Genomic DNA, 24,551 nt, shown 5'->3' on the forward strand with positions numbered 1-24,551 from the left:
CTTTTAGCATATACTATCTGTTGAGTTTGCCAAAACACTACATCCCTAAAGACATGGAATTTCTTACTGGATGGGGGTTACAACATATGCACTTTCATATGAGTAACATGTTGGTATGTCTAGGTCAATCATCCCCATTAGCATATTTTCTTATAAAGTTTTGTAGACCTTGGTCTGTGAATGGGTGTTAGGATAAGGTGAAAGTAAGACAAAAATAGATATAATTTTCAAAGTTAGTGGATGCAAGGAGTCATGCTTGTAAAGGCGAGGAAGATGAGGAAAACAATGACATTTCTAAGGTCTATGAAATGATGTGAGCATCCATCCCCTAAAGTGATTACTCTAGTGACCTCATGCACCCATTAGTTGTGCTGGTACACCATTGGTGTGCTCTAATGTGCTACAAGAAAGGATCATAAACCTTATATATCCAAATAATTTAGCTGTGCGCTAGGATTTAAATAATTTATAGTTGTGTCGCTATTTTTGTAGTAATAAAAATTTGAAGACAAAGTTGAACTATTTTTACTAAACCTTTTCCTACTTCAGTTGAAAAAGAAAATCAATTAATTAGTTGGAGGAAAGGTATTATGAAGTTATTTCCTAAGGTTGGAAGCATATACTTAAAAAATTAAACGTTGCAACCCAATAAAGCTTGGAAACCGTTGAGGACATGCGCTCAGGGTTTGAAAGCTTTTGTGCTTTGTCTGGTCTGATCGCCTTTGGTTGGCATCCACATGGCTGGGATTATAGATTGCTACGCGAGGAGGGCTCTTTTCACTTCTCTGCGACGAGTTATTCCATTAGGGTTGTTTGTTTGTTAATAGGCTGCTTTTCTTTCTGCAGGCTGCATGCCATTAATCTTTCAATCTGCACAACAAGTCACATTGAGATTCTATCACCATAGCAATTTTTTTTGCAATGCGAAAAAATTCTAGTGGTGATGGAATTTCAATTGCCTTCACGGATGGAAAGCTAGAATTTTTCCAGATTGCAGATCAGTGAGAGAGAGAATATATAATACAATGGTATATAATAATAATAATAGGCGCTAGAGAACATATACATGTTCCCACACATATATACAAGAGAGAGAATGATTTATTAATACAATAACAACAACGGTATATTATTATATAATAATAAATCATACGGCTCTTTAAATTGCTGGAGAACATAAAATTACGAGAAATTCCACGGGGGAGGATACCTCTGTTTGCAACTAAAAGGAGGAGAACGCAGTGAAGCCCGTCCCATGGTTTCTTCTCGATCTGCAGGCTGCCATAGCCTGCAGCCCGATTTCTTGTAAAGGGCAGGCAAGTAAGGAGGAGCGAAACCGCAAGGAGAGGCAGACAGACACAGAGCAAGCCAAACCCCAATCACTGCAGCAGAGAGAGAGAGAGCGCTTGGCCATGGCCTTCGACGGAGAGGGCGAACTCACTTTCTCCCTGGATGTCGGCAGCGATGGCGCCGCCTCCCTCCGCACAACTATCATGAAGAAGCTCTCAGAATTTATGGGTAGCTACACCGATGATGTCCTCGCGGTATGTATCTCTCTTTCTTCCTCCTGCTTCTCTCCCTTTTTTTTATAGAAAAAAGAAAAGAAATTCTCTGTTTGTTTTCAATTTGCCCTTCCACAGAGGAAGCAGCATGAAACAAAAACAAAAATCTATATTTTGATGTTTGAGTTTGATACACCCCTGGACGTCTGGTTAGAACCTTCCACCTATTCGGAAAATGAAGATTACTATGTAGAAATGCCATGTGCAATCTTCCACCTATTCGGAAAATGGAGATTACTTATGTAGAAATGCCATGTGCATTCTTGTGGTTAGAATTCTGAAAATGTAGACCCCATCTTTGGGAGGTTCCTGGAGTATTTCATGCTGCTTGTGGATGATTGTAGTAGGTTCACATGGGTTTATTTTCTTTTCCAGAAGGACCAAGCCTTTGCTCGGTTCAAGGAGTGGCATGTTATGGTGGAAAAGGAGTCTGGATTGCAGGTGTAGACTATTCGGGTTGACAAAGAAGGGGAGTTTTCTTCTAATGCTTTGTGTGGAACATGACATCAAGCGGGAGCTGGTCAATACAGGGTCGCCTTCAGAGAATGGAGTAGTTGACCGTAAGAACCGGAGTGTGGTGGAGATGGCGAGTACGATGTTGAAGCATCGTGATCTTCCTCGTCCGCTTTGGGGAGAGGTGGTGGCTATGGCTGTTCATAGCCTCAACTGATCTCCGACGCCTTCAGTACCTAAGATGACTCCATATGAGGCTTATTTTGGTAGAAACGAGATGTTTTTGGGAGTGATGCCTATGTTCACATTCCAAAGAAGCAGAAGGGGAAGCTTGACTCAACGTCCCAGAAGCTTGTATTTGTGAGATATATATAGCTCTCTTTCTAAAGGCTACATGTTATATGACCTAGAGCGGAACGAGGTTGTTGTCAGCAAAGACGTAGTCTTTGATGAGCATGTTCTAGTGAGGAGCCACCACTTCTTGGAGAAACCAGACGAGTATGAGGATAATTCCCAAGCTATTGTTCTAGCTAGCCAGCCTCAGTTAGTTGTAGAGGTTGAGCTTGAGGTTGGAGATGAGCCCCAGTAGCAGGAAGAGGCTTCGCGTTCTGTTCGAGTCATAGTCACATGGGACGCGAAATGGGGACGGGGAACGGGGACGGAAAAGATTGAGAATGGCCATTCCCTGTTACTATAGAGTGACATGGGACATGAATGGGAACGGGAAGATGCTGCCATCCTTGACATTCTCGAGTCTAAAAATGCCCATTCCCTGTGACTATGGAGCTTTGAGTACCAAAGTGGTTGTTGGACACCATTCGGGAGTCGGGTGTTGCGGAGTATCTCTCCGAGTGGACCACAGAGGTTGGACCTTGAAGATCGCATAGAGTTCGTAATAAAAGTCAATCAAAGGAGATGTTACAGGTGAACTATGCTTAGATGTCTTGTGTCATTCAAGACATCCGTTAAGGAAACTCTTTCCCAGGAGACTTGGAGGAAAGCCATGCAAGTGGAACTTGAAGTCATAGAGAAGAATAACACTTGGGAGTCGGTTCCGAGGCTGTCAAAACGATTAGTCATTGGTGTCAAGTGGGTCTACAAGACCAACTATACATCTGATGGGTCGGTGGACAAGCACAAGGCCAAACTTGTGGCTAAGGACTATGCTCAGCGGCCTGGCATTGACTATGAGAACACTTTTGCACCGATAGCTAGGATGACCACGATTCGGAGAGTTCTTGCCCTTGCCTCTTCTTAGCGGTGGCCGGTGTATCAGATGGATGTAAAATCTGTGTTCCTGAATGGTGACTGGTAGGAGGAGGTGCAGCCTCCAGACTTTGAGGTTCCGGGATCAAAGGGATGGTTTACAGGTTAGGGAAGGCCTTGTATGGTCTTAAACAAGCTTCCAGGGCTTGGAATCAGAAGACTGATTCTTTCTTTCTTAGAAAGGGTTTCCAAAGATTAGTTGCAGATCCGAACTTGTATCTCTTTTGGGAATGCAGTATGGTCACCTTGATTATGCTCCGTGTGGATGATCTTATTCTCATTGGCGGTCATGTGGAGCATATAGCTGTGATGAAGGTTGCCTTATCAAAGGAGTTTGAGATGACGGACTTAGGTTTACTCCATTTCTTTTTGGGATTGGAGATTTGGCAGACTAGAGGGGGTTCTTTGTTTCTTAGCAACGATATGTTCATGAGTTGTTGGAGGCCTTTGGGACGGAGAACTGCAAGCCTATTTCGGTTGCTGGACATCGAATTGGACTTGAGTTTTCCAATGGGGCTGTGGAGCTCATTTATGCAGACACCTTTGAACACTCATTGGGATGCAGGATTGCGGATCTTGCGGTATTTGCAAGGTACGAAGGATTTTGGACAGTGGAGGGGGGAACAAAGGACCAAGTCAGTCTTTGAGGTTGGAGTGACTCTGATTGGGGAGGAGATCAAGACACAAGGAGATCTACATCAGGCTACGGATTTACCCTTGGCTCAAGAGCTAACTATTGCCTTGTCTTCTACTGAGGCAGAGTATTGGGTTGCTTGTGGTGCTGCTTGCGAAGTCGTGTGGCTGCGGAGGTTACTTGGCGAGATTGGGTTTCCACATAAGGAACCCACGATCATCTAGTGCGATAACGAGAGCTGTATAGCTATTGCTCGGAACCTGGTCTTCCATGCCCGGTGTCATGTGCATCACAGATGCCATGGACATTTCCAGGGCTAGATCCAGAAGAGGCAAGCAGATAAAGATTATGAACCAGTAGAAGATGGACATGGAGCAGAACTTGGAGCCAAGCATGGATCAAAGGGACTGTCGGCTGCAAGAAGGAGGATGCAGGTTGCCAGAGTAGCTGTTGGCTGACGTCAGCAAGGTGTAGGCAGCAAGCGCATCAAGAAGGACCAGTCGGCTGAATTTAATAGAGCATTTAATGCATTTTAATGATTTTATGAGTCAAGAGCTGGCCGACCAGCAGTCGGCCAGTCTTCCACAAGCTCCAAGGCCTATATAAAGGCACCTTTGCTCAATGTTGGATTCATTCCACCCACTAGGGGTGTGGGTCACTTAGAGGTCCCATAGGGGGCCAGAATTAGGGTTTATCACCTTTTTCAAGTGGGCAGCCAAGTGCTGTACAGATTTGTACCTTTTTTGTACATAGTATATACTGAAATTCCAGCACTTCTCACTCTCTCTCTCTACTCTCTCTCTACCTGCGTTTTTGCATCATGGTGCGTTTTTGCATCAGGAGGTCTTCAAGAGTGTTTAGGGCTGAAAGAAGACTACCCAGAGCTTCCGCGTGTTACATTGGTATCAGAGCTTGAAGACCAAGTTAGAGAGCTTGGGGATTGAGCCGATGGATATGAAGTGCAATCTTCAATTGGACCAAAACAGAATCGGAGCAAAGGTGTATGGATTACCCCAGTGCTCCAAGCTTAGCAAAAGGGGATGTCATGTGCATCCGTTCATCCCAATGCTCATAGACATGTATATTCTCATTAGCAAATATATGGGTAGATTCAGGGGTAGATTTAGAGCAGATTTTGCAGCCCTACAAGCTCCCGGAAGTGCCCAAGACATAGCCCAATGGTTGGGACACCTTTTGGGCATAGTTTGGACACAAAATATGACTGTTTGGACAATGTTTTGTGGGGAAAATAGGCAAAACCGACTTGATTACGAATTCATTCCTTTTTCCTATAAATAGGATCATTAGGCATTCATTAGAATCATCATTCAAAGATCAAGAGGATCCATTTGTCAGAGTCTGCAAGGCAGCAAGGACACAGTGGTGGATCAACAGGAGCTTCTCTTGTTCGATTGCAAGTAGAGGGTTGCAAGGATCTTTGGTATGCATCATGAAGCTGTGAATCAGCAAGATCATTGTATATATAGCATGTTTTGGCAATATATAGTAGATTAGGTCTCTCTCTCCTTCTCTTTTGTGTCTTTGCTAAACATAGGATTAGCGTTATCTTCTTTGCTTAGCGTTAATCATGAACACCTTCCGCAACGCATGTTACATTGGTATCAGAGCATCAGGCTCAGCCAAGCTAAACACTGATTCAGTCCCATATGATGGTGTACAGGTCCAAGGTACAGGAAAGTACACGGATTCGAAGCCCAAGGCGGGAACACAGATCGGGAAGAACTCCCAGGAGGTTTGTTGGTGGTGTTCCACAATGCCAGATGGGGATGGCAGTTCCGTGAGCCAGATGGGTTCTAAGGGAACGGTCCCAAGGGAGGTTGATCCTCCAAGGGTGATGTGAGAGTGCCAGACTCAGTTCCAGGAACGAAGACCAAGACGGTGTTCAGAGTCAGGGCAGGAATGGATTGTGGACTAGAGGAAGACCAGATGCATAGATCTTCATCAGAGACAGAGTGGTTTGGAGAACAGATCGGATTTTCAGAGAAAAAGGTTTGCCAGGGATGGATGATGACAGAGGGACTTCGGAACAGGATTGGGATGATGACAGTCATCCAAGAGCAGATTGGATTCCCGTCATCAAGTTTAGCAGAGGGGGATGTCATGTGCATCACAGATGCCATGGACATTTCCAGGGCTAGATCCAGAAGAGGCAAGCAGATAAAGATTATGAACCAGTAGAAGATGGACATGGAGCAGAACTTGGAGCCAAGCATGGATCAAAGGGACTGTCGGCTGCAAGAAGGAGGATGCAGGTTGCCAGAGTAGCTGTTGGCTGACGTCAGCAAGGTGTAGGCAGCAAGCGCATCAGGAAGGACCAGTCGGCTGAATTTAATAGAGCATTTAATGCATTTTAATGATTTTATGAGTCAAGAGCTGGCCGACCAGCAGTCGGCCAGTCTTCCACAAGCTCCAAGGCCTATATAAAGGCACCTTTGCTCAATGTTGGATTCATTCCACCCACTAGGGGTGTGGGTCACTTAGAGGTCCCATAGGGGGCCAGAATTAGGGTTTATCACCTTTTTCAAGTGGGCAGCCAAGTGCTGTACAGATTTGTACCTTTTTTGTACATAGTATATACTGAAATTCCAGCACTTCTCACTCTCTCTCTCTACTCTCTCTCTACCTGCGTTTTTGCATCATGGTGCGTTTTTGCATCAGGAGGTCTTCAAGAGTGTTTAGGGCTGAAAGAAGACTACCCAGAGCTTCCGCGTGTTACACCCGGACCAAGCACATAGAGATACAATATCACTTTGTTCGTGAGAAGATTTTGGTTGCTGACATCTTGCTTATCTTTTGTTCTACGGCGGACCTCTTCACAAAGCCTCTACCTCAGCAGATGCTCTGTCTGCACTCGAGCTCACTAGAGTTGGTTCCACATCCAAGAGCTGAGAGGGGGTGTTAGCAGTCATCTCCTGTTTGTACCATATTACTTAGTTGTGGGTGTTTCCGCCCGGTTAGGAGTATTCTCCATTTTTCCTCATTGTCCATGTTTTTGTTAGAAGTCATCTCCTGTCTTTATGTTGACACCAGGGCCTTTGTTGTGGGTGTGCCCTGCCCATGTAGGTGTTTTCTCATTTCTCCTCACTCCCCGTATTTTTCCCCATATTTTTCCCATTTTTTCTGTGGCTTGGGGGCAGCACTGTGGTGGCAGGAGGACCCATTTGTTAGCCGACTGCAGTAGTCTACTTGTTGCTGGAGGTGGCCGACTGTGTTTGACAGGTGTCGTGGACTTCATAGCTGCTGGCCGACAGTACTCAGCTGGCCGACTGGTGTTGTTGCTGGTCGTGGAGTTCTACAGGTCCTGTTGGCTGCCCATGAGCAAGCCGACCCCAGTATTGGGGCCATATAAAATGGCCCCATAGCCCCCTTGTCAAGTTGTATCATTTCCGGGATTCTTCTTGTGTATATAGAGCAGAGTTACATGCCTCTCTCTCTCTCTCTCTCTCTCTCTCTCTCTCTCTCTCTCTCTCGTGCTGTTATTTTCTACATTGCGTTTTGCTCGTGTTCCCAGATCTGGTCATCATCTCCGCTGCGCATTCTGACATGGTATGAGAGCCTAGGCTCTACATAGTTCTTGGGATTTGTGTGAGCAAGAGGGGGATTGTTGTGTTGCTGATTGGTAGATTGTTCGGGAAGAGGAGAAGCAAGAGGACGGCGGGCTGATTAGCTGGACAGCCACTTGCAGGTGTAAGTTCTTCTGTGTTCCCACCCACCCACCCTTTTTCAGAGTACATCTCCGCAATGGCAATCTGTTAGAGATGGCCGAGAGACATGTGAAGATCCCTACACTCCCCACGTTCCCGGTGGACCGTCAGTTGGACGGGAACAATTACCAGGGACAAGCCGGTTTCAGGAGGAGATTCTCGACTTTGGATCATATCTTTACCCTCAGGGCTATCATTGAGGAGGGCAGAGCACATGGGAGGAGGATCTACTGTGGCTTTGTGGATTTCCGCAAGACCTTTGACACAGTGCCCAGAGCTAAACTGATGCGCAGGCTGCAAGACTTGGGGGTTCCATGTGAGCTCATTTGGGCTACTATGGCACTTTATGAGACAGTAGTTGGGCAGGTGCGGACTTTACATGCTTATGCATAGGACAGTGGGCTCTCAGTTAACCTTGGTAAGACCAAGGTTATGGTGTTTAACACTACAGCTCAGTGGGTCTGGAGATCAGCGCCTATTTTCACATATGGGCAGGAGACAGTGGAGTATGTTGACTCATACACATATCTTGGAGTGGTGTTCACTGGGCCCACATTTTCCATGAGGGGGGCAGGAGAGGCCAAATTGACTAGAGGATATGCAGCACTAGGAGGTCTAGAGAGGATGTGCTCACAGGTATAGTTTCGAGAGCCACGCACTAAGCTATGGCTTTTTGACATGCTGGTCACATCGGCTATGCTATATGGAGTACAGATCTGGGGGCCTAGCCTAGATCGTCACAGTCGATCAGGACGCACATACGATGGATGGAGATCGATTGAGAGACCACTTGTGTCCATGATCTTCAGGATGATTCGGGCTAAGGCCTCGGTACCCCATGAGATTATCCGAGCCGAGATGGGAGCACCACCGACCGTAGTCGAGGCTCTTGCCAGATCAGTGTCCTTCATTCATAGCACCTGGGAGCGTCCCCGACACACCGGTATGCACGACTTGCTTTAGAGTCCTCTCATCAGCTAGCTGTCACGTGCATCCCGCACTTGGATGCCACGTAGACATTCTGTACAGAAGGTGCAGGACCTGGGATGGTGAACTGGTCCCATGTGAGCCCAGTCCGGGACGAGTCAGCCAGGGATCTATCTCAGTCGTCCGAGGTCAGGTGTGCATTGTCCTGCACAGGAGTCTAAGGTCAGGTGTGCACCGTCCTGCACATGAAGCAGTGCCAGTCCGCGCTGTGAGTCTCCCTCTGGAATGATGTCAGATGTGCTGTGTATCTGGTTTACAACTGGATGCCAGGCATCTGTAGGCATGTAGGTTGCATGTAGAGATGGGGCCAGCCCATAGGGCTACCCCAGTGTAGGTGTTTGCATGTGCATACTTAGATGGGCTTGGGGGAGGTGTAGAACCACCCCCAAAGGGCCAGGAGGGCCCAAGACCTTGCCCACCAGCCAAGGCAAGGGCTGGAGGGGCAGTCGGCCAGCTCCAGACCCTCTGGACAGGCAGCCGACAGGGGGTATAAGCCCTAGACAGCAGGCGGCCAGGTGTGGGGGGCAGTCCCACACCTCTGCGCAGCATGACCAGCAGCCAGGGTGCTGCCCAGAAGCATGCGCAGGCTGGACAGCAGTAGGCATAGTGTGAAAACACTTTATTGAATATTGCTAGTCGTGGGAATATTATCGACTGGCCGACTGGATGCATTGGGGGGTATAAAAGCCCAGCCCATAAATCATAAGGATCATCTGACAATTCACCAAGAGCCTCAAGCATTCAAGGGCCAGGACAGCCAAGGGTTTGCTAAAGCTAAGGGGTGAAGGACTGAAGGTCAAGGGCAGGTTTTCCAGCCAAGAAAAGGTCAAGTACTTTGTATTTGTTTCAGATTTACATCATTCTAATAAAGCAAATACACCATCCGTGGTGGGGGCCCTACAGAGGGTAATTGGGACCCAATACTGTGTCCTTCTCCATCTCCCCCTTCTCTCTCTATTTTCTGCACATCGTCTTTCAGTTTTGTGCGTTAATTCCGTCGCGAAAAGAGTGCTGTTTTCTGAGTTTTGAAGTACCGATCCTTCTCCGAAGCTTCCGCATATTACAGTGGTATCAGAGCCTACTTCAAGGACGAAGATTCAGCAAAGAAAACCAGAAATTTTTTCGCTCGTGTGGTTGGTTTTTAGACGCCGGTGGACTACCCTTTTCGGAGTGACTCCTGTCCCTCGAAGGACGGTTGGTTTTTAGCCTCCGGAAGCCTCCGGAAGTCTCCCACACAGATAGTGGATGGTCAGATTGCGTTCCGGAAAGGAACTGCATATTCCCGCTATGGCGAGCTTTGGCGACGAGAGAGAACCAGAACCATGGGACCAGAGTGCACCAGGCAGCCCAGCTAGGGCACCCGGCTTGAGTGTACAAGACATGTTCCAGCAGATGATGCGAGCAATCGCAGACCAGACAACCAAGTTGGACGAGCAGAAGGCGCGGATTTTGGCTCTGGAGGAGCGTTCTCGCTCTCCAGCGTCGCGTTTTCCATCTCCTCTTCCCTCTCCTTCCATACCCCAGATACCAGATCCTCGTCACAGGGACCCTCTCGAGGGGTCACAGCCGCAGTCAAGCTCCTTGCTTGAGAGGCAGATACAGGCATTGGAGATTCGACAACGAGAAGACGAAGCCATGCGACGAGTGGAACACGAGCGTTACCTCCGAGCTTTGGACGCCAGATTGACACCGGCGGCGCCCTCGAATCATTTTCCCGAGAAAATGAACTTCAGTAAGTATAATGGTAAACTCGATCCCACTGCTCTGTATTCATGGTTACATCAATTTGAAGCTTACTTTGCCGCAGTTAGGAAATCAGATATTGACAAAGTGATCTTAGCCAGTTGGTATTTGGAAGGTGAGGCCATTCCTTGGTGGACTCAGTGGGCTCATGCCCACACCAGATCAGGTATGGCAGCTTATGGGTGGGACGAGTTCGTCCGTGACCTTAAGCAGCGGTTTTTACCGCCCCACTACCTTGAGCGACTCGAAGACGAGTTCAGGGGTGCGCGTCAGAATGCGCAACCAGTCCTTCAGTTTGCCAATAGAATTTCGACCTTGTGTCTACAATTAGGCTTATCTGATGCGGACAAGAAAGGGCAGTTTTTGTATGGCCTGGACACGCACATCCAATGGGAGGTGCGTATGTTTAGACCAGCCACCTTTGAGGACGCACTCTCGCTTGCGCAGAGTGCAGAAATGAAACACAATGGTGGCAAGCCCAAGACTTCCCAGACGGCTTCTCCTAAGGCTAACGCCTCGGGGGGCAAAAGCCAGAACCAGACGGGGTCTTCCCCAGGACAGAGCCCGGGAGCCTCTGGCTCCAAGAACTCGAACAATGCGTCTAAGCTTACTCCAGACCAGAAAGCGGAGGCAGGCAAGACAGGTGGCAAGTTGAGTGCTGAGGAGCTTTCTCAGTACAGGAAGGAGGGTAGATGTTACTTTTGTCACACAAAAGGACATACTTCTCGGGATTGTCCGAAGAAGCCTCCAAAGGCCGCCGCCGCCTCCACAGCTTCCGTGGTGAGCACAGCTCCGCCACAGATCCCAGCGGCTACCCCTAGTTCTTCAACCCCCGGTGCTTCAGTTGGAGCAATTATTAGCCGGGAGCTCGAAGATAAGCAGAAGGGCGCCCATGACCAGGAGTATGAGCGCAACGAATTGCTCAAGTCCTTTGGCTACATAGGTGGCCAGAGAGTCGTTGTCTTGTTTGACAGCGGCAGCACGGAGGATGTGATCACGGAAGAGGCCGCTAGGCGTGCCCGCTTCGAGCTCACTCCGGTGGACAAACAAGTTGAGGGATTTAGCACAGGTATGACTACGAGCGTCAAGTATGAAGCTCTAGGTGCTAAATTAGTCATTCAGGGCATAGAGTTTGTGCGTGATTTTATGGTTGCCCCTCTTGTAGGAGCAGACATAATTTTGGGTATCCAGTGGTTTCACAAGTTCCTTCCTGATGTCAAGTGGGACAAGCACACGTTCCAGATTGATCGGAATGTGTCAAACACCCCTGTGACCATTAAGTGTGAGCCAGGTATTCCAAACTTTCCGCTCATAAGCCACTTGCAGGCTAAGCGAGCAGTCAGGAAAGGCGCACAGTGTGCGATGATTTACATCCAGACAGCCCAGACGGTGGCCAGTGCTTCCGAGAAGTACTCGGTTCTCCATGAAAAGTTCCAGAAGATTTTTCTTCGGGACAGTCTCCCTCCCCAGCTTCCCCCGTCCAGACCGGAGGATCACAAGATTGACCTCCTCCCAGGCTCGGAACCCCCGAGCAAGTTTCCGTATCGCCTTTCTAAGGCAATGGAATCGGAGTTGGACCGCCAACTCCAAGAATTGTTGCAAGCTGGCTTCATCCGCCCCAGCGTGTCGCCGTTTGCAGCACCGATCTTATTTGTCAAGAAGAAAGATGGGTCTTCTCGGTTGTGTGTCGATTATCGTGCACTCAACAAGCTGACTATCAAGAGCAGATTCCCGATGCCTCGAATTGACTATATTCTGGAGAGGCTGAATGGAGCTAAGGTGTTCTCTAAATTGGATTTAAAGAGTGGGTACCACCAGGTTCGGATTGTTGAGGGGGACATCCCCAAGACAGCTTTCCGTACAGAACGGGCCCACTATGAATTTGTGGTCATGCCATTTGGTTTGACGAACGCCCCAGCTACATTTAACCGCATGATGATGCGTATTTTCCGGGAGTTGATTGGAGTGTGTGTGTTCATATTTTTGGACGACATACTCATATTTTCAGCTACAGTTGAGCAGCATGACATTGATGTGGAGAAAGTCCTTAGGTTGCTGGAAAGCAACGAGCTCTATATCAATGAAAAGAAGTCAGAATTTTATCTGTTCCAGGTACATTACTTGGGATATATAATCAGTGCCGAAGGCATTCGACTTGATCCGGCTAAAGTGGCCGAGATTGTTAACTGGGAAGTACCTCAGACTGCTTATGACATTAGATCATTTGTGGGTATATGCCAGGCATATTCCACCCACATTGACAAGTTTTCTGATCTCTCGGCAGACCTCACCGATCTGCTAAAGGGAGTGAAAACAAGGAGGCAAAAGATTCGAATGACTCCACGAGCGTTGGAGGCATTCCAGAACCTCAAGGTGGCTTTGTCAGAAGCGCCTTGTTTAGCCCTTGCCTCGTGGGACGAACCATTTCAGGTAATCACCGATGCGAGTAACATCGCAATTGGAGGTGTGTTGCAACAGAATGGTCATCCAGTAGCTTACATGTCTCGTAAGTTACTGCCCGCCGAAAAGAATTACTCAGTCTACGATCGTGAACTCCTAGCAGTCATTCAGGCCTTGAAACATTGGAAACATTTCTTGTATGGCCGTGACTTCGAGGTTCGCACTGACCATCAGGCATTGCGCTGGATTCAGACGATGCCCAGTGCACAGTGGAGTGATCGACAGCACCGCTGGAGTCAGATATTCCAGCAGTTTGGTGGCATGATTGAGTACCTTCCAGGAAAGGCCAATCCAGTGGCCGATGCTTTGAGCAGGAAGGGACAAGTAGCTGCGATTCAGACCACTAGACTAGACCTTGTTGGTACAGGACTAGAAGACATGAAGCACACGTACGCGGATTCCGAGGAATTCGGTACACAGTGGGAACAGGCATTGGATGCCACAGGACCATGCCATTTTCTGATACGCGATGGTTGGCTTTACTACAAAGGCCGACTGTGTGTCATGAAATCATTCCGGGCAACTCTTCTCCATGATGCCCATGACGCCATTACAGGTGGTCATAGGGGCATGAATTCGACTCTGGAGAAATTAGAACGGCAATACTATTGGCCAAAGATGAGGCGTGATGTGTTTACATATGTACAACGCTGTGACATTTGTCAAAAGGTGAAAGCTTCTCGTGGAAAGAAGGTAGGGTTGTTACAGCCTTTGCCAATTCCTGAGGGTCCTTTCCAAGACATTTCGATGGACTTTGTCACAAATCTGCCTCCCAGTCCGAGTAAGCGTAATACACAGTGTTTGACTATTGTTGACAGGTTCAGCAAATTTGTGATGCTTATTCCTTGCAGGGCCAATGTGACCGCCGAGGATGTTGCCCAGCTATTCATTCGGCATTGGTACCCGATTGGTGGGATTCCTAGGACCATAGTGTCAGACCGAGATGCCAAGTTTACCAGTCATTTTTGGAGGGCATTGTTTGATAATTTTGGTACTAAGTTGAATTTTTCCAGTGCATTCCACCCACAGACAGATGGCCAGACAGAGATATACAACCAGTTGGCCTTTGATGTGCTGAAGTGTTACGTCCACGATCAGCAAGGTAAGTGGGAATCGTTTTTGCCTTTAGTTCAAGCTGTTCTGAATGACTCTTTTTCTTCAGCTATTGGCAGGACTCCATATGAGGCAGCGTTTGGAAGGCCTTTCCAGTCGTTGTTAACCAGGACCTCGTCTTCAGTACCGGAGGCGAACAGAGTGACGGAGTCTTACCAGGAGATACTAGAGTCCGTCAAAGACAGATTGGCTAAAGCGCAAGAGGCCTACACTCGACAGGCCAATAAAGACCGAAGGGACATGAAGTTTTCGGAAGGAGATTGGGTATATCTTCGGATTATGAAGCAAAGATTAAAGCAGGTGGGCAAGCGATGCCCAAAGTTGTCTTTCAGGAGCTTCGGACCATTCCCCATCCGGAAAAAGATTAATGAGGTGTCTATGCAGTTAAAGCTACCTCCGAGTTGGACTATGCATGATGTATTTCATGTCAGTTGGTTAAAACCATATGCAGGTCCACCCCCTTCAGAGGTCAAAGACGAAGCGGAACCAGACATCATTGATGAAGCCGAAGTAATGGTTCCAGAACAGATCCTTCTGCACCGTTTCAAGCATGGCTCAGGCCGAAGACTACGACAGTTCCTCACGAAGTTTCAGGACCGAGGAACTCATGAAGCGGTATGGCTCGACAAAGAATTTTTCGAAGACTATCCGGCTTTATTGACGGATTATTTGGAGGCTATGCAGCTTCCGTCAAGTTAAGCAGAAGGGGATGTCACGTGCATCCCGCACTTGGATGCCACGTAGACATTCTGTACAGAAGGTGCAGGACCTGGGATGGTGAACTGGTCCCATGTGAGCCCAGTCCGGGACGAGTCAGCCAGGGATCCATCTCAGTCGTCCGAGGTCAGGTGTGCATTGTCCTGCACAGGAGTCTAAGGTCAGGTGTGCACCGTCCTGCACATGAAGCAGTGCCAGTCCGCGCTGTGAGTCTCCCTCTGGAATGATGTCAGATGTGCTGTGTATCTGGTTTACAACTGGATGCCAGGCATCTGTAGGCATGTAGGTTGCATGTAGAGATGGGGCCAGCCCATAGGGCTACCCCAGTGTAGGTGTTTGCATGTGCATACTTAGATGGGCTTGGGGGAGGTGTAGAACCACCCCCAAAGGGCCAGGAGGGCCCAAGACCTTGCCCACCAGCCAAGGCAAGGGCTGGAGGGGCAGTCGGCCAGCTCCAGACCCTCTGGACAGGCAGCCGACAGGGGGTATAAGCCCTAGACAGCAGGCGGCCAGGTGTGGGGGGCAGTCCCACACCTCTGCGCAGCATGACCAGCAGCCAGGGTGCTGCCCAGAAGCATGCGCAGGCTGGACAGCAGTAGGCATAGTGTGAAAACACTTTATTGAATATTGCTAGTCGTGGGAATATTATCAACTGGCCGACTGGATGCATTGGGGGGTATAAAAGCCCAGCCCATAAATCATAAGGATCATCTGACAATTCACCAAGAGCCTCAAGCATTCAAGGGCCAGGACAGCCAAGGGTTTGCTAAAGCTAAGGGGTGAAGGACTGAAGGTCAAGGGCAGGTTTTCCAGCCAAGAAAAGGTCAAGTACTTTGTATTTGTTTCAGATTTACATCATTCTAATAAAGCAAATACACCATCCGTGGTGGGGGCCCTACAGAGGGTAATTGGGACCCAATACTGTGTCCTTCTCCATCTCCCCCTTCTCTCTCTATTTTCTGCACATCGTCTTTCAGTTTTGTGCGTTAATTCCGTCGCGAAAAGAGTGCTGTTTTCTGAGTTTTGAAGTACCGATCCTTCTCCGAAGCTTCCGCATATTACACTAGCCATGGAAGGAGACACTTCATGTTGGTATGCGTAGATAGCATCTTGGTTTGAGCTCCACGGGTTTAGCTTAGACAGAGTTCCACCCTTACAGTACTCTCTAGAGGCACCCTCTCTCACCTTGACACATTCTGAGATTAGTAGAGTCATCAGACAGGACCTCATTCAGTTGGACACTAGGAGGACATGGCTAGAGCCCTCACAGGAGTTAGGGACGAAGATGGCTTTCTATAGAGACCATCTTCTCCGCACCATTGAGGATGGCTTTATTCTTAGACCGAGCTACATGGATACCCATTTGTCTCATGGACTGAGGTGCACCATTGGGCAGATCCGCACCTCTTCACATCAGTTAGAGATAGAGACAGGCAGATTTAGAGGCATACCTCCAGGGGACAGGATATGTCAGATTTGTTGGATAGAGCCAGAGACGGAGGAGCACAACATGTCGCTGCACAGCATATTATGAGATTCGAGGGCGCTACCATTGCCTTTTCAGAGAGGGATTTGGACCATTGGCTAGAGTCATGGACTATTGTGATCAGCGATGCTTGGGTTTTTATCTCCTGGAGATCCGTAGGCTCAGAGAGTCCATTATGAGGAGCAGACGCCCGACTGGCAGGGAGTCTACACAGAGACAGATTGCTGACTTCTTTAGAGGGACTACCCGGGAGGGGACACAGCCGACAGCCCAACAGTGGGCGCCCCGTGGGACTCTAGTTGAGAGAGCTATCCAGTTGGGCAGATCCAGACGCTTGAGGGTTCGCGGATTTTTACATCAGAGACGGTGGCTACACTGGAGGATTCAGAGCATCATTGCAAGGCATCGGGCTCGTCCGACCAGGCATCTCACTATGGCAGATATCCAGGCCATCCGGCAAAGACCCATGCTAGAGCTCCTAGGATGATTACCACTCCAGCCATATACTGTTGTACTCACTGTTACTTTTGTACTCCCCCATATTCATGTATTCATGTATCCATGTACTCATGTACCCCATTTTGACTAGTAGCATTAGCTTCCCACTCTCCCTAGTTGCTGCTTCTGGATGCTTCCTACTAATGTATTGTAGGGCTAGATACTTACCTTCAGTTTCTTTTCTTTTCCAAATACTGTATCAGATGTCACATGGTTGTAACATTGGTCTCATAGGTCACTTTGGCCTTTTGAAGACGTTAATATAACATTTCATTTCATTTCATTTCTCTCTCTCTCTCTCTCTCTCTCTCTCTCTCTCTCTCTCTCTCTCTCTCTCTCTCTCACAAGTCTCTCTCGTTGTAACCTTTTTGGTCTCATAGGTCATCTTGGCCTTTTGAAGACGTTAATATATCATTTCATTTCATTTCTCTCTCTCTCTCTCTCTCTCTCTCTCTCTCTCCCCCCCGACAGATTCTCAGCATCGTCCGGAAGGACGAGGATGCACGATATCTTTGGGTGCGGCTACAGCTTAGCAGTGACTGAGTCATCCACATTGCTGTGTGTTTCCACATTGCTGTGTGTTATTTTGCACCATGCCACTCCCCTTACGCCGCACAGCATGGCTAGTCACCGTACTTACCATTATATGAGGATATCATGGAATTCTCACAGCTGGGGGAAGTCCTCCTACTGGGGGATTTTAACGCCAGGACGGGAAGTCAGCAGGTCCCATTACTCGATCTAGATGACCCTATCAGACTACAGGAGCTGGACATCACTGACACGGGGCTGCAGCGATCATCACAGGACCGTGAGGAGGTCACAGTGTCCGGGAGATATTTCTTAGAGCTGGGAGCTACACATGGTCTCGTTATCTATAATGGGATGTCCCGATGGCCCTCCGGCTCCCTCACCTCCTTCCCTCGCTCAGGAGGTACTAGCACTGTGGACTACCTTATGGGATCTCCGGCTTTGGCACACCTTATCCCCGACTTCTCCATTCTGTCACCCCCTTTTGAAGCTGACCATGCCTACCTCTCTTTCACTCTTACCTGCACACCACCCGTCCCTCCACCACCTCCCCCCATCTCACATTACACTCAGGTCCTCTTTGATCACGAGCTTGACCTTGTTTACTCCAACCACATCTACCGCCAACTCCAGGATGTGGAACCTACTGTCCCCCTATCCACCCTCACAACACAACTCACCACCATACTCCACACATCCGCCACAGTTTCTTTCATGTGCATGCGGTGGTCTACCGCCAAGCCACCTTGCGGTTCCATGCCCTAGAATTGTTGGTATGATGACGAATGTCGGGCCACACGCTCCCATCTTAAGCATGAGGTACGGACTGGGCAAATCATGAAGCACCAAGCTCAACGGATTGCTCAACGGCTCACCCGACGCAAGAAACGAGAGTTCTATGCTCGGAAAGAGGATGAGTTATACCGACTTTTCTTAGGGCCGAACTGCAAAGAGGCATGGAGGAAACTCCGAGAACATCGCCCTCCCACACCTATCACCTGCCCAGAACATGGCACTCCTATACACGCTCCCTCTTATCATATCCCCCATCAGCCACCCCTACCCCTACCCCCACCACCAGATCCCCGCCCCACCACCTCCACCTTCTTCACAAAGGGCATGGTCTTCAAGGCCATTCGTAGACTACGCAATGGGTGAGCCCAAGATCATGAGGGACTCACTGCCGAGTACATCTCGCATGCCCATGATATACCTTAGCGCCTCTGCTAGCCTACATGTTCAATAGAGCCCTTTGTGAAGGATTTCCACCCTCTTGGTCCACCAACAGCATCACCCCCATCCTCAAAGCCGGAGATCCACTTGATCCTAATAACTACAGGACGATCATGATTGGCCACACATTGGCCAAGCTCTATGGATTAGTGCTAGAGGTGGAGCTCAGTTCATTTGGAGAGAGCCAGGGATGGAGAGCCTCAAGATAGGCTGGCTTTCGGAGGAGTTACTCTACCCTTGACCACATCTTCACCCTCCGTGCCATCATAGAGGAGGGTAGAGCACGACACGAGAGGATCTACTGCTGCTTTGTGGATTTTCTCAAAGCTTTTGATACTGTACCCCGAGCCCGCCTCTTACACCGTCTATAGGAGATCGGAGTCCCATCTGACATGGTTTGGAGCATCATCCCCCTCTATGAGTCCGTCACCGAACGAGTGAGAGCCCCAGGAGGTACATCACAGGAGATTTCCAGCACCGTTGGGGTGAAACTGGGCTGCCCTCTATCACCCACTCTTTTTGGCCTCTACATTGACGAGAGCTCTAGCTTCATTGATGGATTAGGCAGGGCTGGTCCCACACTGGCAGACATATTGATCCCCATACTACTTTATGGAGATGACATCATCCTCCTCTCAGACTCGGCCGAAGGGTTTCAGAGACAGTTGGATGCCTTACATGACTTTTGCACTCAGCGGGACCTCTCTGTTAACCTTGGTAAAACCAAGGTAATGGTCTTCAATACCTCCCGCCCTGTCACATCCAGATTGAGCTTCACATATAGAGGGGATCCTGTGGAGCTTGTCTCATCCTATGTCTACCTTGGTGTCACTTTCAGTGGCCCACGCTTTACCATGCTTCCCACAGCACATGCCAGAGTGACGTGGGGATATGCAGCCTTGAGCTTACTTGAGCGGCAGTGCTTCGAGGCACATTTCCAGGAGCCCAAGACAAAGGGTTGGCTTTTTGACACCCTCGTCACACCAGCCTTGATGTATGGAGCAGCTTTCTGGGGGCCAGATTTATCCGATGAGGATTGGCAACGAGTTGAGAGGCCCCAGGTCATGGTGTTCTCGCATATGATCCGTAGCAAACCATCAGTCCCACACCAGATTATCTAGGCAGAGTTTGCTGCAGCCCCGATGGTAGTGGAGGCACTCTTCCAAATAGTCACATACCTTCACATGGATCCCCACAGGTACCCGAGGCTTCCCCTGGAGTCCTCCAGACAGCTAGCACTTGAGGGGCACTCTGGAGAATGGTATGCACTGGTTTCCACTTGGTTCTCAGTATACGGGCTCTGCATGGACCACCTACCCCCCCTTCAGTATAGTTTGGACTCCCCTTTTTTTCGGCTGTCTCACGAGGATACCAATTGGGTTATCCAGATCTTCTTAGGTCTACACACATTGCACATGGATCACACCCGCGGAGCTTCCCACGAAGATGCACTTTTACAGAGACCACTTCCTCACTCACTGAAGATGGATTCATCCAACAGCCAGGCTACTCGAGTGTTCACATGTCCCATGCCATGCGGATTGCGATTGGCCAGATACGTTTTTCTTCCCATCACCTCATAGTGGAGACAGGTAGAGTTGAGCGCATCTTTAGAGCCGGGAAGCTCGTACGAACACCCAGAGAGGAGAGGATCTGCGGACTACGCCACACAGAGGTTGAGACGGAGGAGCATTACATATGCCGCTGCCTAGTATACTATGAGATCCGCGGGAGGTTTCACTGTCTATTTCGTGAGGGATTCGGTGCACTCTCTAGGATCATTGACTTCCACTACCAGCGTTGCGTGGGCCGCTTCCTGCTTGAGCTCCGCAGACACAGGGACACCTTCTTGAGACATAGGCCCCAGCCACCCCACCCCGTCCCTCGGCAGCCAACCATCACCAGTTTCTTCCGGACCCAGGAGGTGGAGGAAACCGACATAGTGGATCTTGTGGACCCTCCACGAGCTGCTCTGGACCTACCTCGCGCGAGAGGAGTTACCTTGTATCGAGCCTCTGCACTCCAGCGTGCCCGACGCCCTCGACCCCCCCATCGACCACGATCACCTCATCAGCTCCAGATCCAAGACATGCTCCATCGCCATCGAGCTACCTTTCCACGTGACATAGCTGAGGGAGACCTCTCGGCCAAACTCGTCAACCCCATGCTTGACATTTTGGAGAGTGGTATACCATCTACTCGGAGCTCATGTTGCTCCCATGTTTTTATGTTCTTAGTTTTTCATGACGAGTTTCCATGGACAGTTTTGTATCATCCAGTGAGATAGCTATATTTATGTTTTCATTCTGTTTTATTTTCCATTCCATGATGAGATATGCCATGGACATTATTGTACCACTTTGGTCTCATAGGCCCATTGGGTCTTTAGTAGACGCTTAATATATCTTTCTTTCTTTCTCCCGCAAGGCTCTCTCTCTCTCTCTAGACTCTCTCTCTCTCTCTCTCTCTCTCTCGCACAAGGCTCTCTCTGCTGCAGCTCCCCAGACCCTTACAAACAGGGTGAAATTTTATTCTTATTGTGCTTGAATTTTGAAATATATTTTAAAACTCTCAAGTTGTGACTCGTCTTGACATTTCTCCATTTTCTTGATTGCTTTTTGTGCATATGCCATAGATGCCTCGTGCATAGAGTTTCGTATGGGCAAGGCACACCATCATTCAAGGCACACCCAACACCCCAGGTGTTGGTCGCTCCAACACGCGCATGTGGAAGTGCAAATATTGTGGAGGAATATTTACTAGCACATCCACTCATGTTATTTATCATGTTGGCGGCATTGGACCATGTTCATTGATGAATCTTCAAACTTCATATTTCAAAAGTTTATAAGTATATATATCGGGGGCAACGTTCACTACGTTTGGAATCTTTTCAGCACGTTTTCCAAACGTACTGTACGTATCGTTTACTACGTTTGGAACCACCTTGATGTACAATGGAATCAACCCAGCTATCATGTGGTATACACATCAAGAGCCGAATAGATGGCATTGATGTGAACTTTTTGTGGCGGAACCACTCTATAGCGTTGAAGTATGTTGTTGGGTGTTGGACTCACACACACACAGGAACCTGCACATTAGGGTTAGGTGCAGGATAAAGAAGCTCACACAGAAATGAGAGAGAGAGAGAGAGAGAGCCAAAAGTGTGGTATCCACAAAATGCAAGTCAACCCTTGCATGTGTGCCACATCCATATAATATAGAAGTACAAAATATATTATGTGTCCTTTCACACTTGATGTCGAAGGGAAAAAACCACATGGAAAAAAGTGCCCTTGGTTAAGTCTACATTGCTTCCAATGTGTCCCATGCAAGCTTCGATGTCTTGCAAGAACGAATGTGCGGAATAATAGTCCTTTTCACTGAAAGGGCTATCAATGACATGGCCTGTGCATCTCTAGAGTCCCATCTCTTCTGCTCTTGTGTAGGAGCAGGTTCTACATCAGGAGCTCTTTGAGCACCTCCCCTTTGAGGCGTGGCTGGCTGTATGGTAAGTGGACGTGTGTCATCACCACACACGATGCCCCAAAGCCCTTTGGCTACCAGCAAATTACGGATCATGAAACTCCAGAGGGAGTAGTTAGATCCATCCAGCTTGTCCTCCTCGGTGAGCACACCAAATACATCTGTAGCATTATGTGCCATGTCAACAAAATATACCTGTAAGCAAACCAAGCACCAATGTGCACTGCCAGGCAACCAAATGTCCTGTGCAAATGTATGCCTGCAAACCAAAGCAAGTGTAAACCTGCACCAAATTGTCCAATTACACACAATGTGTATACATACTCGACAAATCACAGCTGTAATGCCCAATTACATGCTCCAATCTGAAAATCCCCAATTTTTATGCACTCCAATCGCTTCAATGTGCATCTAATTGGCCAATTTTCACAAAAGCCCCAAATTTCTGCAACTGAAAGAGGTTCAATTTGCTGATTTTGACCTCAATTTCGAAAACCCCCAAATTGCAATTTTTCAATTTTGCCTCGAATTGAGAAATCCCCCAAATTGCACCTGCAATTTTCCTTTGAATCTGACTTGCATAGAAGTGTCTGCAAAATCTGCATATGACCTGCACTGGAATGGCTGCAAAATCTGTATTTGTATTTGGAAGAAAATGTGCAGGAAGAATACCTTTGGGGGCAGCACGTGTGAGGAAGCAGGTGCTAGGCTTGGAGCAGACAGTTTAGGGGCCTGCAGCCAAGTGTGCACATGTTGTCGAGGAGGAGCACAGAGCACAGAGTAGGCGGAGGTGGTAGGCGTAGGGCGAGCAGACGGCCAGGTGGAGGCATTGTAACGCAGGGTCGACGGGGAGGTGGAGCTGGAGCGCACAGAGCTGCATACGGGGCCCAGGTACGAGGCAGAGCAGAGGCGGCGCTGGGCGCGAATAGCGTACGGAAGTTTCACGCGCAGGGCGAGCACGGCGCTGGAGTCGGAGGCCGCAGGCAAGTCGGAACGGACGGGAGCCGTTAATTGGGCACGCGCTGGAGTCGCTGGTGGGTACGCATGGGAGTCGACGGACGGCTCTGGGCGGGCGGAATGTAATGTCAAAGGCGGCCGGAGCGGAACAGAACGGAACCGTGATGGAGCAGGGCCCGGGGGTGGAGCCGTGAGGTGCGACGGCGGTGTGGACGGCCGGAAGGGAGCGCTGACGGATGGACGTCGGCCGGGACGGAGTGCGTGCGGTGCTGGGCGGCGACCGCCGTAGGGACACTATCGCCGCCGGCTGGGCAGGGCGGTGCCACCCGCGAGCTGAGCGGCGGTGGTGGGCTCCCCACTAGTGCCGCCGGCTTCTGGTGGCCAGACGGTGGAGTAGCGACGGAAAACCGACGGACGGAAGTAGGCAGTCCAGCGACGGAAATTTGCAGGTTTTCTTCCAGCAGCAGAATTTCAGGGCCAGCTCCCAGCTCTGATACCAAATGTTGGGTGTTGGACTCACACACTCACACACAGGAACCTGCACATTAGGGTTAGGTGCAGGATAGAGAAGCTCACACAGAAATGAGAGAGAGAGAGAGAGCCAAAAGTGTGGTATCCACAAAATGCAAGTCAACCCTTGCATGTGTGCCACATCCATATAATATAGAAGTACAAAATATTATATGTTAGAGTGTCCTTTCACACTTGATGTCCAAGGGGAAAAACCACATGGGAAAAAGTGCCCTTGGTTAAGCCCTGTTCACACATAGCACTACCATAAGTGAGCATATGCCTACATATGTCAAGAAGAGGGTCGAGATCTCAAGGCTTGGGCGCACCTAGCTCTTTGAAGAATGTGTGCTCTCTCTTGCATGACATCATCCTGTTGGGGTAGATAGTACGTTTTGCACGGGGTGTATTGTTGCGGTTGGTGAGGGCTCCCAAGAGCTAATTGTCAATGGGCAAGGGCCAAAGAAATCAATGATATTGGTTTGGATGGTGCTGTGCAACGTCCGCATTGTGGCATGTAGCGTCATCTTGTCTCTTGGTGGTGGTGTGTAACGAGCCCAGGACAATAGGGGCTCTCTCACTATTTTGTTCACATTAACAAGTTCTTTAAACAGTTGACAACGTAAATTACCATTTACTTAGCATATAATGAGAAGAAACACACACACGGGGGCCAAAACGGATCGACCTCCCCCCGCTCCCCCCCCCTTCCCTTCCCTTGGGGAATTCTTTACTCTATTTTATAGTTACAAGTATGAGGGCGCCAAGCACCAGGTTTCCAAGTATCTCTCTTAGTATTATGTTCACATTAACAAGTCCTTTAAACAATTGACAATGTAAATTACCATTCACTTAGCATATAATGAGAAGAAACACACACACGGGGGCCAAACCGAATCGCCGGGCCGCTGCGCCCTGCCTCCCTTTCCCTTCCCTTGGGGAATTCTTTACTCTATTTTATTTGGCCTATGCTTATATATATGCTTGGAGGAGCTGGTCCAGCTTGCTGAGGTGCTGCCGGCCAAGTCTTGGACAAATAAATCCATGAAATACTTGATAAATGCTGGGCTTACTTCCAATGCTTGCCCACCCTTACTGGCCTTCACACAGATGCTGCCGACTGGTTGTCTGGATCTCCCATGGGCTGCCGACTGCTGCTGATATGCTCCTGATGGCTGCCGTAGGGT

The 24,551-nt window shown here is 48.9% G+C and overlaps 1 protein-coding gene across 1 annotated transcript in view; it reads left to right on the forward strand.

Moving 5' to 3' along the window:
• Positions 1–1,161: 1,161 nt before the first annotated feature.
• Positions 1,162–24,551, forward strand: part of LOC147607539 (uncharacterized) — a 94,015-nt gene continuing 70,625 nt past the window's right edge. Inside the window, exon 1 of the mRNA XM_086790328.1 lies at positions 1,162–1,544. Coding sequence (XP_086646454.1) covers positions 1,413–1,544 — 132 coding nt within the window. The 5' untranslated portion in view covers positions 1,162–1,412. The remainder of the gene's footprint in view (positions 1,545–24,551) is intronic.

The sequence above is a fragment of the Cibotium barometz genome, chromosome 55 (assembly GCF_041138505.1).
Source record: "Cibotium barometz isolate CiBa-2024 chromosome 55, ASM4113850v1, whole genome shotgun sequence".
Taxonomy (NCBI): Eukaryota; Viridiplantae; Streptophyta; class Polypodiopsida; order Cyatheales; family Cibotiaceae; genus Cibotium; species Cibotium barometz.